Genomic DNA, 15,957 nt, shown 5'->3' on the forward strand with positions numbered 1-15,957 from the left:
CAACTTATTTTGAGGTTTCTATATTAGATGTCAGAGCATATTTACAAATATCCTCACTTGTATCACATTCAATAACTTACATACCATGACTGGAAGACAGTCACTCAGCACTGACACACAATCCAGCAATATACACGCAAACATATGTCCAGAAAGGTGTCCTCTATTTCTGAGAACCTTCACAAACATTTACATACATTATTGACAGAGCCCCACAGAAGAACAAGAAACTTAACACGTCCAAAAAGAATGGTATCTTTTGCACTGAAGTGTATACCACTGGGGGAAGGACTGTAGTGCAGAATATGGCCACAACACTTAAAGGGAGTTTTCCACATGAACACAGCTCTGCACATTAAAGTAATCCTAACTTAGAAGAGTTTTACCCTGAGATATCACCATTTTTGTCAACATGCAATGAAGACATTGCGACTTACTGTTCTCCCAGTGTTTGTGTGGGTGTCCTCTGGGTATTCCGGTTTCCTCCCACACTCCAAAGACATATTGATAAGGAATGTAGATTGTGAACTGCCCTATATGGGACAGTGACTGTCAATGTGTGTAAGGGCGGGGTCACATCTGAGCCCAGGTCTTCGTTTTGCAGGTTTCCGTTTTCTGCCTGAAACTGGACAGGAGATGGAAACCTGCAGTCATTTTTCAAACCCATTCATTTGAATGGATTTGGAAAGTGTCCGGCCGTGAGCATTTTGTGCTCTAAGTGGCGAAAACGTGTTTTGGTTTTTTTTAACCGGACACAAAGTCGGGCATGCAGGACTTTGTGTCCGGTTAAAAAAAAATGGTTTCGCCGTGGAGAGCACAAAACGCTCACCGGCGCTTACGGCCGGACACTGTCTGCCAGGTTTCCATCTTCTGTAGGCAGAAGATGGAAACCTGATAACGGAGACCCGAACGCTGGTGTGAACCAAGTGTAAAGCGCTGCAGAATATGACGGCGCTATACAAGTTAAATAAATAAATAAAAATAGACCAAGGGTAACACCATCATTGCTCCAAAGAGCTAATTTGCATATTGACAAACGTGGTGATCTCTCAGTATCAATTCACAAGGGAAAAAACACAGTTTCAGGTGACTCTAACCTATCAGAGTTGATATGCTGGGTTCTGGTGACACACTCCCTTTAAACACTATCTACACTTGTACTTGAAGACAAGACTGATATTCCCTAGCAATAGAACACAGCCATTTCATTCTCAGGAATCATAGGTACAGACACTATACAGTAGCACTATTCTGAAAACTGGCACTGCTGCTAATGTGATAAATTAAGATAATGCAAGACAATTGAACATGTTAACATACTGCAGTCACATTTTATTCCAGAGGGTAAAAAGAAAATATAGTTGACAGTGGCTGTCCCCGGAAGGTTGTAGAAAACATGCTAATCCTGTGATGTCAAATTAGTAAATGAAAAAAGTGTTTATATGTACTAAACAAAAAAAAAAAAAACTTTAAAAAAAAAAAAAAAAAATAGATGTCTCAATGCTGACAATCAACCTATAATCCAGGAGAATGCCACACATCAAGGGAAGTTGTATCTGCACGGTGGAAAAAGAGAGTTAGGATTGACAGGTCTATGTTTGACAGTTGTAATAAATAATTTTAGCAGCCATATATAGCAGTGTTTCGTATGGGTACAAATACAAAGTAAAAGGTGCTAAAAGTAACTTTCTGAACAGCCTACGGCTTCTTTTGCTGTATGGGTTTTTCTTCATAGTTCACATCTAAAACTGCAATTAAAAATTACCCAATACCAGAGCAGAGCACGCTGGCATGACAGTAACCATTACACAGTTAAAACCAAAAAAAGTGTCAAGACACGAGAATGCCTTCACCTTCAAGGTACACATACTTAAGTCATCTAGCCTGTTGAAATATTATGGGAGCAGCTCTGGGCGTGAATAGGGGAAATGAACAAGAACCCCCCCCCAAAAAAAAAAACAAAAAAAAAAACAAATATAAGTAAATCAAATCAAAACAATATAAATAAATCAAAATGTTTAAATGAGTGAATCTTAATGTAGATTTAGACTGTGGAATGTTGTTTGAAGTGGACACATTATGTCTAACAAGCCAAAAGCATAGGAACATGCCAAGAACTGGTGGTGCCTGTCATGTGACAGATCCAGAACTGCTGCCATGTCACTTGTTCTACTTCTTGACAGAACAATGGAAATAACTAGCACTAGATGTTAGAGCCTAAACTCTACTTTAGCGACATGTCCTTCTTAAAAAAACATGGCACCCAGAAAGGCAGCAGTAGTCTCCTGGAAGCAAAGAGGATACTGTACAAAAACCAGAGGTATTACAGTTAAAGGATAATCTGAGTAAGAAAGATATGTTATAGCAAATAAAAATACATGCATGACTGATATTATATATTAGTCATTGCTTGATGTACCCATACGCTTCACTGTGCAGGCAACAGAATGACTGAATTTAAAAGCAGGAGTCAGTGTGCTGGAGGAGGCAAGCTTTAGAACCACTATAACCAGACACTTGTGAGGGACAGTGTGAATATAGGGGCTTGATATTAAAAATGGCTTGGGTATGAATACTTACAAGTTTAAGATAAATAAAAATGCTTTAAAATATCTAAAGATAATTAAAAGACGACAGGCCTAGCTCATGTTAAGTTACTTAAGTCACATGACAATGGATACTCCATTGGCCCCCTACTGCTGTAGCAAGGGCTGTGTAATGCTTGCCTACAAAACTATATCAAATATCAAAACCATTCCCGTGAAAATATAATTTATCCAAAAGGGGAATAAAAGAGAGGAAAAGAATATACCTCCCTTACCCCAACAAAACCGTATTTTTGTGCACAGAAAAGTTTTAAAACATTGATAAACTTAAGTATTATATATATAATATTTATGGATATAAAATTTAAAAAATGCCCTTCTCTGTTAAATCTATTCAGTAGAGGGAAACAAAGCTGAAGGCAGATATTAAATATAGCACAAAAATATTGTTCCAAGTTTTTAAACCCCTCATCGTGCTGTAGCGAAAGCTTGACCTTTTCCACGCACCGTACACATGGGGAGGGAGCAAATATTACTTGCAGAAGAGGGAGTGTCAACATTTTGCAGCATGTAGATAGGTCGGTCTCCAAATTCTGGAGTCACTGAACGGAGGACATAAAATTCCTTTCCATTCTGTTAGTATGTCCGAAACACAACGTCCCTTCATCGCTACAGCTGTCATCAACTGCGTTGGCCCTCCACAGTTTTGGATGCAGATTAGAATCCTCTACAGTGAGTGTTGGGTCTGTCCATGGTATACCTAAGAAGGACTCTTTCTTCACAAAAGGCTAGCCAGGCTGGTAGTAGGTCCGTTCTGAGCCTGAAACTGCACAGGTGGTGACCCATCTGTCCACTACAAAAGAAACAACAGCTATCAGTTCAGGTTCTTATTGGAGAAAAAACAAACTCACGGCTCATTGGATGTCCATTGGGATGAAATACCTATTCTGTGTTAAATTCAATCTTAAGAGAAGCATTCCAGGGAAACCCCACTTTTCTTCCCTGCACCCCTCACCTGACTGTCATTCTCCGGGATTTTCATGTATACTGCCCTAATATTCCTACTTTTATATTTCTCTGTAAGGTGTTATCAATCCAATGATGCCTCAGCACAGGATGGGCAGCTACAGGATTGCACAATTACAGCTGTTGGGGGACAGTTGAATTATTTTCTTTGCATACCCTCCCACATAATCAAAAATATATAGTCAGGGAGGCTGCACTGTGAGCTCTTCCATTATAGATGTGTGACACAAGCTGTCTGTCAGCAGTAGCTAGTGACAGCAGATTTTCTAGGACCTTAATACAGATGACCTATCTTTAGGTTATACATTTTACCAGACCAGCACCACTATTGGTCAAATGGAACATGCGTAGCTCAATTTATTGGGTTGCAAATGAGAATGCAGAAGCAGTCTCCTATGCAGCTGTGTCTGCTCAAATGTGCTGTGGCCATTTCAATCAGAATTCGACCCCCACAACAGTGACATCCTAAGTACACTGCAGCTAGATACTTTCAGGGACATGTAGTTTTTTAGTCTGGAGTTTTACGTGGGAAGCTGCGTCTGAATCCGGACCAAAATGTGCCTGCCACAGCTAGCCGCAACTGTCGCGGCTTCCCTCTCCGGGCAGGTTGCTTCTTTTTTCCCCATAAATCCACACATGGTAAGGCTTTGTACTATTTAGCTGTTTACATACATTATATCATACTTAGGGGTTGCTTTTCTATATAGATATTTATTATATACTAATGTGCCCATGTTCACTTTTTATATACTGAAATTTCCCCACTCTGGGACTATTAAAGGATTATCTTATATACTGATTATCTTATCTTATATCTCAGTCATTGTAACTTTTTGGCCCGGTGATCTTTATTAGTAAGCTTACTCCCCCCCAGTATGTTTATTGACATGCATTATATTCCTTCATCCATCCTTGCCATGTGTGTTATGTGATTGGAAGTATTGGCTCCCTCATTTTTGCATATCATTGTTATTTATGTATCATTTTTTATGAATTCTTTAAATAAACATAATATTTTATTGAATGGTAGTTCTGTCTTTGACATAGTTTAGCTAGAATAAGACATTTAAAAAAAAAAAAAAAAAAAATCAATTTGATTGATAAACACTCACCGTTGTAAGATTGTGTTCAGGAAGACTGCAGGCTTCTATGTGGTCCTGTAGCAGCTGCTGGGAGAAATTTTGATGCATCTGTGCAGCCTCATGGGCATCAATCGTATTTCCGCATGCTTTATTCAGGTCTGCATATCACAAGAGAAAGAATTCAAAAACTAATTTGTCCAAAATTACTAAATATCAAAATTTACATGGTAGTCTCCCACATCTCGTACCCGTACTCGCATACTGACAAAAACAGCGGTATCTCAGCACTAGAAGTACCAATTCACAAGGTAAAAAGTTTGATTTAAGTAATCTGAACCTATCTGCTAGGTTGATATTTAAGTGAAATTTGTCACCAGAAGCCAGCATAACATTCTGAACCTTATTCTAAAACAGAACTTGTGAGTTTATTCTTTAACCCCTTTACAGATGAACCCTAATTTGCCCTTTGGAGGTTTTGTGTTTTTTATCTCTCTCTCTTACTGCTTTAGGACAGGCCATAGATATCTAACTGGTGGGAGACACCTGTATACACTGACCAGCGATGGAAGCAGATGGTTCAAAAGTGCTTGTATAGCGATTGGGAATAGCTATATAGGAAAAAGGGACATGGCACGTACTGATGCGCCTCACATCCCGGCCTGGCTGGAAGCAGAATCTCACACATTTAGTTTCAGCATTCCCAGTTGTCCATAGTAGCCCCCACACAATATATTCCCCCTCAGACACTGCTGCACCTGTAGAAACAAGTAGCCAGGAACTACTACTAATGTGCACCAGACCTCTAGGCACTGGCAGAGGTTGGAAGATAAACTATCCTCATGACCGCTACCTCTTTATCACTGACATATTGCAGTGGTGGCCGCAAGGGTCTTTCTCCCAACCACTGTCAACATGCAAGAAAACGACATATCTATTAGGAATATAATCTGCATAAATTTGGGCTTTATGGCCCGAAAACAAAAAAAAGGTTTAGAATCTGGTGGAGAGCTCAATCACCACAACTGTGTACAAATCCCCACTCCACCCCCACCGTCTTCTGCTTACCTCTAAGCAGGGCCGATGACCACAGCTGTACAGACATATCTGGGATCTTGCTAGCCAGCTGCATGGCTGGGACAACCATATTGTTGCTCTCCTGTTTGTAAATTTAAAGAGTTACAGATTATAGCACCGGTTAACACAGGGGTAGGGAACGTACGGCTCTCCAGCTGTTGCAAAACTACAACTCCCAGAATGCATACTGGCTCTGCTGTTCTGGGAACTCCCATGGAAGTGAATGGAGCATGTTGGGAGTTGTAGTTTCACAGCAGCTGGAGAGCCGAAGGTTCCCTACTCCTGGGTTAGCATATAGGATATATTGACTCTAGCGAGCCAACTGCAAACACAAAACAGTATGTTATATATGGACACAAATGGACAGTTTTTAAACTTCCTCCAGGCGAATTGTGAAAAATAGCCAACCTCATAACTATGACCATAAATGGCAGTATGGGCAAATTATATAACGCAGTTATCAGACTGACAATCTGTTGACTATAAAGAATTTTTTTTTTTTTTTTTTTTTTTTTTAAAAAAAGGATCTGTCACAGTACAAAATACTAAAAATTCCATACATCAATAAGGCAGTTTTTTTTTTTTAAATCCGTCCACGTGTGTAAATTGACTTATTTCCCAAGTCAGCGGGAACCTTTCGTTTTTCTAGATAAATAGAGCCAAAATACAAATAATCTTACAGGACAAAATCTTCTGAAAAGAATGGATTATAAAACATAAAAAAAAAAACAACAGAAAATTGATCAGGAGCAGATGATGCATTAAATGGTGTAAGACATTTAGAGTATTTTGTATTAGGTGACTGATCCTCTAATGTAAATCATATTTAAGTAGATATTTATGGTTTAACTTTATGACACCTAGGGTATTTAGGATTTGCCAAGTAAGGGTCAGGGGAAAAGTCTAAGAAATCTACCAACGTGAAAACCAAGAAAACACTGATAAAGGGGTTGTCCCATCTCAAGGATCCTATTTATACTGGTAGCTTATGTAAATTGAAGACTTTTCCTAAATATAGTGTTTTAGAAATTCTGCTTTGTTTTCCTGCTATGTGACCTTATTCCTCCCATTGTTTACACAGCGTTACCATAACCACGGACGAACAGGACAAGTGAAGTCACTTACTCACTGCTCTTGCAGGCAGGACAATCGTTCAACTAATTGCAGTTTGCTGATAAAGCCCAGTTTGTTATCGCTCTATGCAAACACACAGATAACACTAAGTCCATTCTGTACAATCATCTTTATATTATCTGATGTGTATAAGTGTTGTGAGACTTCTCTGGCCCGTTTAGCAAGTGGGAACGTTGAAGTGAAAAAAAACCCAAAAAACACTGCAGCCTGACTGCAGAAACATTGAGATGGGAAAACCCCTTTAGGCCAAGGCCCTATGTTGCAGAAGTGCACCTTTTTTGTTGCAAATTTTGTTACAGGTTTTTCTTTGAGCCAAAGTCAGAAGTGGGTTAAGCAGAAGGTAGAAGTATATTCCTATATATTTTCCATAACTTTTGTAGCCAGTCCTAGGTTTGGCTCAAAACAACGCAGCAAAATCTGCAACAAAATAAGCTGCGTTTCCGCAACGTGGGGCCTCAGCCTTAAGCTCATACACCGCATCCTTACATTTGTAGGGAAAATCATGTCTCATCTTACCCTATGATTTCCTAGTACATAGAAGATGTGGCCAAGAAGCACCAATGAGCACGCTGTTAGGCGATTCAGATCTTCAGCATTTGACATCTTTAAAGTTTCTCGCAGAAATCTCCTGTAATGTTAAGAATCGAATTAACACAACTTACCAAAAGTATAAAGCCTTAAATAGAATTTTCCAGGGCAATTTGAAGCAGTAAACCACTTACTGGCCCTTACGGACCAGGGTTTAATGTCTCAAATCACTGTTATAAAAGTCATCCATGTCCGTAATAAAAATAAAATCTTTACGCATACCCTGCCGTTGTACTCCCGACGCCAGCGCAGTTCTTCACTGAAGCAAGAGGAATACATCGACTTCAGTGCACTGAACCTTTAGCACTTATACAATGAAGCTGGAATGTATGTCCTCGGCTTCACTGAACTGCGCCAGGAAGATTTAGTGTCCCAAATCTACCAGATAGGTTGCCTTTACAGAATTTTAAGTTCTGCCGCTGATGTGGCAACTTTCTTTATCAAGTAGTCCAAAACCCCACAGTGCAGACATAATGTTACATAGATTACCATGTACTGGCTGGTGAAGAATTAATGTGAAAAGTTGTGTGTGGGGTTGTGCTGTGTCCTCTATGTGAAGTAATAAAAAAGTGATAGGCATGTTAGAATCAACATGCCCATTCTTTTCGGCTACATTTATACGATAGTGAATAATGGCCTTTTGACATCAGTAAATCAGAACACAACTGAAGATCGATATGCTGGTGAAGCAACTATTTGGGTTGAGCATTTCTCAGCTTAGGTAGTCTGCTACACAATTGTCCATGCCTGGAATGTGGACTGCCAACAGGGCTGGGACATGACACTCCGCTCAAAGAAGAGAGCAGGAGTCTTCTTGCATGGTCGCTCTGCTCCTGGAGCCACACTGATCGTTCAAGTAGGCTGGACACTGACCAGACACCCTTGGAGGAGAAAGGTCCAATGAGACAGGGCGAGGAAGATGGCTCTCAGTTCCAGCACTTTGAACTGGAGGAAGGACTCTGAATTGGACCACAGTCCCTGAACGTTCAAGGCACCGAAGACCAATCCCCAACTGAAAAGACTGGCGTCAGTGGAAATCATGGGGGAAGAGGGTGGGAGAAAGGACCCTGAGGAAGAGAACCACCAAAGAAGGTTTCAGCAAACCTGGGCAGGCAGGCGGTCAAGATCATTTCAGAACTGCCAATTGCACAGGACAAGAGGGATTGAGAATGGTTGTGTCATATACTTATGGCTTCTCGCTTACTCATTGTGCGCAGATGGAAATCCGCCTCCTGCCCCTTATTGACAGAACTGATTTCTGTAGTGTCAGTGAACTATCAATTTGAACATATCTTTGCGTGTCATACTGAAGGGCTAGATAAGTTTAGGAAGAACTAGGAATTGTGGTTGACCTCATTTTCCCCGTCCACTGCCTCTTGATGGTTTGGATGTCCTGGTTCTTTCTAACGGCGATGGTAAATATATATCTTTATTTACTTATAGGGTGTCATTATTTAACAACAATAGCACCAGCTCAAAGATAAGAGTACAAGTCCAAATCTCTAATTACATCAGGGTAATAAGTCACAATGCACTGATACAAAATTAATAAAACATAACATTTATTAATATACCCCTAAAAATATCTACAGGATGAGTACATTCTAAGACACAATACCTAGAAACATTGCCAGATACACATACCAATATACATAGATAAATCACTGTTTGTGGCCCCTATAAGGTTCAAAAGCAGGGACAAGCTGTATATAACCACCACAACATCTGCATAGAGTATAAAGAAAACTGGTTAGAAGAATATCAACTGGGTGTAGGACAGTCCCTAGGCTGACCCTCAGATGCTGTACCTCTATCAAGGGCAGTCCCAAACTGAACCTCTCCAAAAATGGTTGTCCCTAATAGCCCCTACGCGGTGTTTCAAGGTGTATTCATACCAACCCTCGGGGACCTAACTAGTGCTTTTTGAAGAAAAAAAAATTCTCCAAAAAAAGATGCATCTCTAAACACAGTGTTGCAAAGAGATAATCACAAACAAAACGTCATGTCACAGCATAGCTAACACTGGCTAGACTATATTTGGCCATTGCCCTTTTTCGCCTTGTTGCTTCAGAGATGAGCCTCTCTAGACCTTTTCCAAAAAGCTGGCTCTGTTTGTCCAGAGTTAAAGGGGTTGTCCCATAACAAGGATCCTATCTATACTGCTAGTTTATGTGGATATAACACTTTTCCTAAATACACTGCTTTATCAAAACTGCTTTGTTTGGCCGCTATCTTAATTTATTCACTTCATTGTTGACACTGGCCCTTGGGCTTATCTGCTCATTTGTCAAGTTATGTAGCTGCCTGCTCTCAGGGGGGAGGGAGGGGCTGACAAGCAACGGATCTCCTCATATAGGGGAGTGGTTAGCACTGCAGTCTTGCAGCGCTGGGCCCTGGTGTTCAAATCCCGCCATGGGCAAAAAAACCATCTGCAAGGAGTTTGTATGTTCTCCCCGTGTTTGCATGGATTTCCATCCCATATTCCAAAAAAACATACTGATAGGGAAAAATGTACACTGTGAGCTCTATGTGGGGCTCACAATCTACATAAAAAAAAAAAAAAAAATGCAGCTCTGCTACATCAGTTTCCACATCAGTGTCATACTGTTGATCATAGCAGATAGCAGAGCAAGTGAAACCCTGCCCACCAATGTGCGAGAAATCCAGGAAGTGAAGAGAGTACAGAGCCTTCAGGCTGCAGAACAAGAGTTATGGGAATACCCCCTTTAAGGAAAGGGCTATGACCTTCTTAGAGGCGGACTCAGCATTCCACTAACAGATCCAAACAGTGAATTACCATATCATTGGCTGCCACCTTGGCACAATGTCGAGCTGCTTCCATTGAGGTATTACAGGTACATGGAAGCATTCAGGATTTGGGAGGTGAGCAGTTGATTGTCCTATAGGGAGGCTCCAGTGGAGAGGCCCTTCTGAAGTTGTTTGGAACAGGATATGCAGGCTTTGTTGACCCAAGATGCAGCAAAGGAAGGCCACAGGGAGGAGCCAGCCACTATGAAGGCCGCCTTGTAGCATCTAACCTCTTATCTAAGGGATCACTGGAGGAGGCAGCATCCGCCAAAGGCAGAATAATAAACTGGAAAAACCTAGCTATCGCGGGGTCCACCGTGGGGACTCTGGCCACTTTGAGACACACTAGTCTGGAAATGGAAAGAGGATGCCTGATTCCTAGTGGAAGGCAGGGAAAGGTCTGGGTGAAGCCATTCTTCTTTTAAGACATGGTCAAACACCCCATGGTTGGAGAAAACCAGTGGAGGGCAGTGACTGTGGTGGAGGATGTCCTTGTCAGAAGTAGGATCTGGGTCCTCTTAGATATGTAAGGCATCTCTGACTGCATGAATGAGCTCCTGCATAGCAGCAGATATGGATGTGCCTAGTTGAGGCTCAGAGTATGAGGTGTCCCCAGGAGAAACAGGCCGTGCAGGGGGAAACAAGGTTCCGAATGTCAGAGTGGAGCTATGAGCGGTGGCCCTCCTTCCCAGGAAATGCCGAGAGTAAGGAGAGGATGACAGTAACCTGTAGAATTAATTACTTCTCAGAGATGAGGGAGCTCAAACACACCAACTGAGCAGCAATCTAGGAGGGCAGCCATTCCAGAGTTTCAACCTCAGACTGGTTAAATCTGAAAAGGTCACCTATAGTTTGGTAAAGGGAAGCCACTCAGACTGGAGAAGGCACTGGATTACTTCAGGCACTTATCCACTGTTTTCAGGCACTACATGGTCACCCTTTTGGTGGACCTTGCATATGATTAGTGGGGTAACCAGCTATCCATCTGCCAATGCAGTAGTGGGGACTAGGTGAAGCGCCCCACTAGGGGGATGTGACTAGTGTTGTTAACACTATGAAGACACACCCTTCCCCCCGCAAGAAAAATAAAAATGATGTAAGACAAAGACTCGAGTCAGGTCATGTTTGCCTCCTACAGGCATTAGGCTAAAATAGGCTAGCATAGTGTATGCAGAAAGGGTATAGCCCAGAGTCTGAGCTGACATTTTTTGTTATTCCTAGAGTCAGCCTCCTAGTGGCCAGATCTATACACATGGTGCTATTTTCCCCAATTAAATAAGCAAGAAATTTACTTTTTTTCACAGCTGTTCTGCCCCTCTCATGTAAATCTAGCCTTTGTGCACAACAGAAGTTTACTTCTGACTTACTTCTGTGTGTCTCTCCATTAATAATACAAGTATAGGAGTTGGCATGAACATCCATACAACCTAGATTCTCTATGGTGCACGGCCAGCTTTACATAAAACGCACTGTTGTATACTACACACATAATAGGGGATATTTACCAGCAATATAGGCAACAGGAGAACAGGGCAAATAAAAAGGAGTTGTACTCCTGCCACCTACTCTTTAAAGTGTAACCCTAGTTATAAAAAAAACTACATAAATGAATAGTACAAGGTAATATAGTATGAGAAACTTTGTAATATATCATTAAAGTCATATACTTAGCTCTTCACTTTTCAGGCAGACTTATTTTCTACATAAAAGTCTATGAAAAGGTAAGAGGAGGCTGGCTAGAACAGATAATTGCTATTCAAAGACTCTTATTCTTTGAGGAATGCAAGTAAGACCTCACTGATGGGGGGGAAGGGGGGGGGGAGGAATTTGCTCCTAGCGCCACCTATTGGAAAGTAACTCCTTACAGATTAATACTTCGTTTTGAAAAAAATCCCAGATTATGCCCTTAGTTTTCTGATCTACTATGAGTGACAATTATACTGCCACATCTTCCAGATAAACTTCAGAATAAATCAATTAACCATCTGACAGCAGCTTCCTCCTCCCTCACCCTAGAGTTGTGTTTAAGGTATTCGAACTGTAAATCTATGACTGAAGATAAAGAGGAGGAAGATGGCTAAAGCTGGGTTCACACTAGCCTGGTGTAGGATTTTGCTGTCCGCTTGAAAAAAATCGGACATCTTTGTAGACGGACACTTAAGGACACACACGGACACTGAAGGACACTACATGATGTCCCATTTAAAATAATGGAAATTGTAAACGGACATAGCTAGTGTCCGATGCTAAAATCCTGCACGGACATTAGCTGCGAACACTAGCTGTCGGACACCGACGCTAGTGTGAACCCTGCCTAACAAGTGGAAAAGGTGGAAACTGATTTCTGTAATATGTTACAAAGTTTCTTATACTCAAATGCAGAGGCTTTTTTTTAATGAAATACTGCATATAACTGAAGGTACGCTTTAAAATAAGAACTCAGATATTGTGTAAAAATCCACACTCAAAAAGAAGAGGATTTCAGTCCATAAAGTTTAAATCCAAGTGTAATTATTTATTCTAACAATGCTGATTAGAGAGTCACAGAGATATGCCATAAACCTTATACGACTGATCGACAAATTCAGTGGAAGTTTCAGTTCTCTATGACTTTGGGACAGCAGTAATTCTACTTTGTCGAGCAGCTTTCTGGATGGAGCTGCACTAGACCCAGCGACACACAGAACAGGGTCCGGAAGGACTGTAACATCCATTAAGTTTGTCAATCAGAATATGTTTATAACATATCACTGCGACACTCTAATCAGCCTTGTTGGAATAAAGGATTTCCACTTTAATGTTATGCAGTGTAAAAAAAAAATAAAAAAATAACCACTTACTTTGCTTCATTATATCTGCCTTGAAAGAAAGAAAAGAGCCCTCGAATATAGAAAGCAGCAGCACGAAGACAGTGTGAGCTAAAGGAATGAATGTAAAAAACAAAAAAAAGTCACTATATAAATCAGTTACAATTTTGAAAAATGATATTATATTTACTATCTAAATTAGCATTAACTACAAAAATATACCTGTATTGGTTTAGAAACTAAAGAAAAGGTCAATCTGTCAATACCTCTACCAATGACTGTCTCCATGACCTCAAAACTGAATTAACTGCTTCGGATTATACAGAAGACAAATTATTTGGGATATATTTTAATGAAGGCAAACACACCACTGCACAGGCTGCAAGAAAATGTCCTGTAACCAAAAGAAAACTTGGCAATAAATCAGCATGCTATTTGGGCTATTCAGCATCTATGAACTGAGAAGAGTCTTCCACTTCCCTTATACCCTCAGCTCTGACATGGTAGCATGCAGGAATGTTGCTATTGCAGAGACGCAGCCTTATGCTGAATTCACACTGAGTTTTTTGGACCGGATTTTACACGGAAGCCGCCTCAAAAAAGCGCCTCCAGCGGCTAACTGCGACTGGATGCCACCACAGTGCACCAGCATCCAGTCGCAGCCTTCCGCTCCGGATCAGGCCCAAATGAATGGGCCTAGTCGAGAGGGAGTCTCGAACCGCGGAAGCCGCGGCTGATTCAGCCGCAGAATCCGCTGCAAGATAGGGCAGCTCGCTTTTTTCCGCGAGCGGGAAAAACTGCTAGCGGAAAAAAGAAGTGAACAGCTCCCTTTGAAGTCAATGGGGGGCGTTTTTTGGAGCCAGCTTCCGCATCAAAACCCAGTTATCATTAAAGGGGTTATCAGGTTTCTAACACTGATGTCCTATCCTTAGGGTAGGTCATTAATATTAGTTCTGAGACCAGGGACCCCACAGGTCACCAGTACTGAAATCGATGGAAAAGCACTGCAATATCTACACTGAGCACTGTGTCCCGCCGTATGTAAATAATACCATGAAGTCTCAGTACCAGTGACCTGCAGGGATCCTTATATATTATACAGCTGCATATAAACATCCAAATCCCGACTGTTTTCAACCAGAGAAATCTCTGGAAATAATTTAGATAGCACTTAGTGTCACATGAAAGAAGAGAATCCCCTCTTTCATATAAACACAAAAAGCAAGTTTGTACGTTTTTTAATGTCAGAGATACAACCGACAAGTGACCCTCATTGATTAATGACACAAATATCCAGCTCACTCTCGACACACACTGCAGGCAGTATTTATTATTTAGTTGTCCAGGTAGATTTATAAGGTCTTACCTCACTGGGAAATTGTGATCTGGGTTAATTCTTTCCAGTAAACTATAAAGCTGCAAAACAAAAAAGTATATAAAAAAAATTTAGACACTCAAAAGGTATACAATGACAAAATAGTCATAGAGAGGACCTTTCACTACTTCCACCAATTTACGTTTCTATAATCTGTTATTAGGCACTGCTCCACCGATTCCAGTGCAGTTGGAATTTCTCTAGCCCCCGCCATTCCCATGGTTTTGATGCCTGATGTGCTACTTAAAGTTCAGAGCTCCAATCAGAGGTAACCAGTATCAGAGGTAGCCAGTGTAACCTCTTGCCTGATTCTACCTGACAATACAGAGCCTAAATAGCAGATCAGACACCATCAGATAACAGAATTGCTCGGAAATGGTGGGGGCTACAGAAAAAAAATCTCAATTGTTCCAGAGTCAGTGGAGCAGTGTCTATTAAATGATGTAAAGAGCCGGGCTTGAGGGTGGTGACTGGTCCTCTTTAAAGCTCAGCTGATATTAGAGGCTGGAGCAAGATCTTGGAGACCTTATTTAACAGGGCAGTGCTGGGTCATTGGACTACTCTTAATGAGTCATACACAAACCTCATATCTTACACATGTACTTCAAGAGGGTCCCTGTGTAAGAACATATATGGGTCCCTTACACCTTTAAGTCCAGCAGTTATCACAACCCACGCCATTCCCTAGCATAGCACCAACACTCAAACCCCCTATACATCTATATGTCCACCAACCATGATCCATTTTCTATTTTTCATTGGCTTATAAAGCTATGTTATTTTGATCATCACCAATTAACGCAAATAAAAAAATAAAGACATGAACTCAGCCTTCTATACTGACAGAACATTACCAACTTGTCAATGAAGATTTATATAATTATGCAACTAGTATATTTTTTTTCAATTTTGTGTCACTTTCAATTTTGAGCCACAGCAGCCATGTTGGTTACGTAGCTGCGCCATAGTCACTGCCAGATCCCCTGACAGATTTCCCATAATGATAGGCTGATAATGTGCTTTACCCTACCAATTCCACCCTGCCTGACACCGCACTGCTGGATTAGTACAGGAGAGGATTATTCATGCGCGTTCTCTTACCTTTATTAAAAGAAGTAGCTTTTCATCATCTTCTCAAGGCAGGATAACCTGCCAAGTGGGAAGATTCAGAAATAGCATGGACTCCTTATAAAACTAAGTATGTGCAGCAAAGCTTTGTGTGTGTCTAATGTTTGCACTGTGTGTGAATAAGTGTTTTTTAAATTTAAAAAAAAAACAAAAAAAAAAAAAAAAAAAACTTAAATTAGATTTAACAGGAGTCAACTTTTAGCCACTGAAATCCTCACTCTAGCATTTCATCAATCACCAAGAAAGGTTTAATTATTAGGTTTTTTTTTTCCAATTTCAAACAATCTGGGGTGCATGTTCTAGTCAAGTGTGTTTTGTAGTCTGGAAAACACAGTGCTTGTTGGAAACAGTGCACGCTACCAAAATAGATTCAAATCCATAAAGAGCTG

The 15,957-nt window shown here is 40.8% G+C and overlaps 1 protein-coding gene across 1 annotated transcript in view; it reads right to left on the minus strand.

Moving 5' to 3' along the window:
- Positions 1–910: 910 nt before the first annotated feature.
- Positions 911–15,957, minus strand: part of MAU2 (MAU2 sister chromatid cohesion factor) — a 39,419-nt gene continuing 24,372 nt past the window's right edge. Inside the window, exons 14-19 of the mRNA XM_075280406.1 lie at positions 14,432–14,481; positions 13,099–13,176; positions 7,379–7,490; positions 5,720–5,810; positions 4,685–4,812; positions 911–3,399 (exon numbers count right to left, since the gene is read on the minus strand). Coding sequence (XP_075136507.1) covers positions 3,325–3,399; positions 4,685–4,812; positions 5,720–5,810; positions 7,379–7,490; positions 13,099–13,176; positions 14,432–14,481 — 534 coding nt within the window. The 3' untranslated portion in view covers positions 911–3,324. The remainder of the gene's footprint in view (positions 3,400–4,684; positions 4,813–5,719; positions 5,811–7,378; positions 7,491–13,098; positions 13,177–14,431; positions 14,482–15,957) is intronic.

Source organism: Leptodactylus fuscus, chromosome 1, assembly GCF_031893055.1.
Source record: "Leptodactylus fuscus isolate aLepFus1 chromosome 1, aLepFus1.hap2, whole genome shotgun sequence".
Taxonomy (NCBI): domain Eukaryota; kingdom Metazoa; phylum Chordata; class Amphibia; order Anura; family Leptodactylidae; genus Leptodactylus; species Leptodactylus fuscus.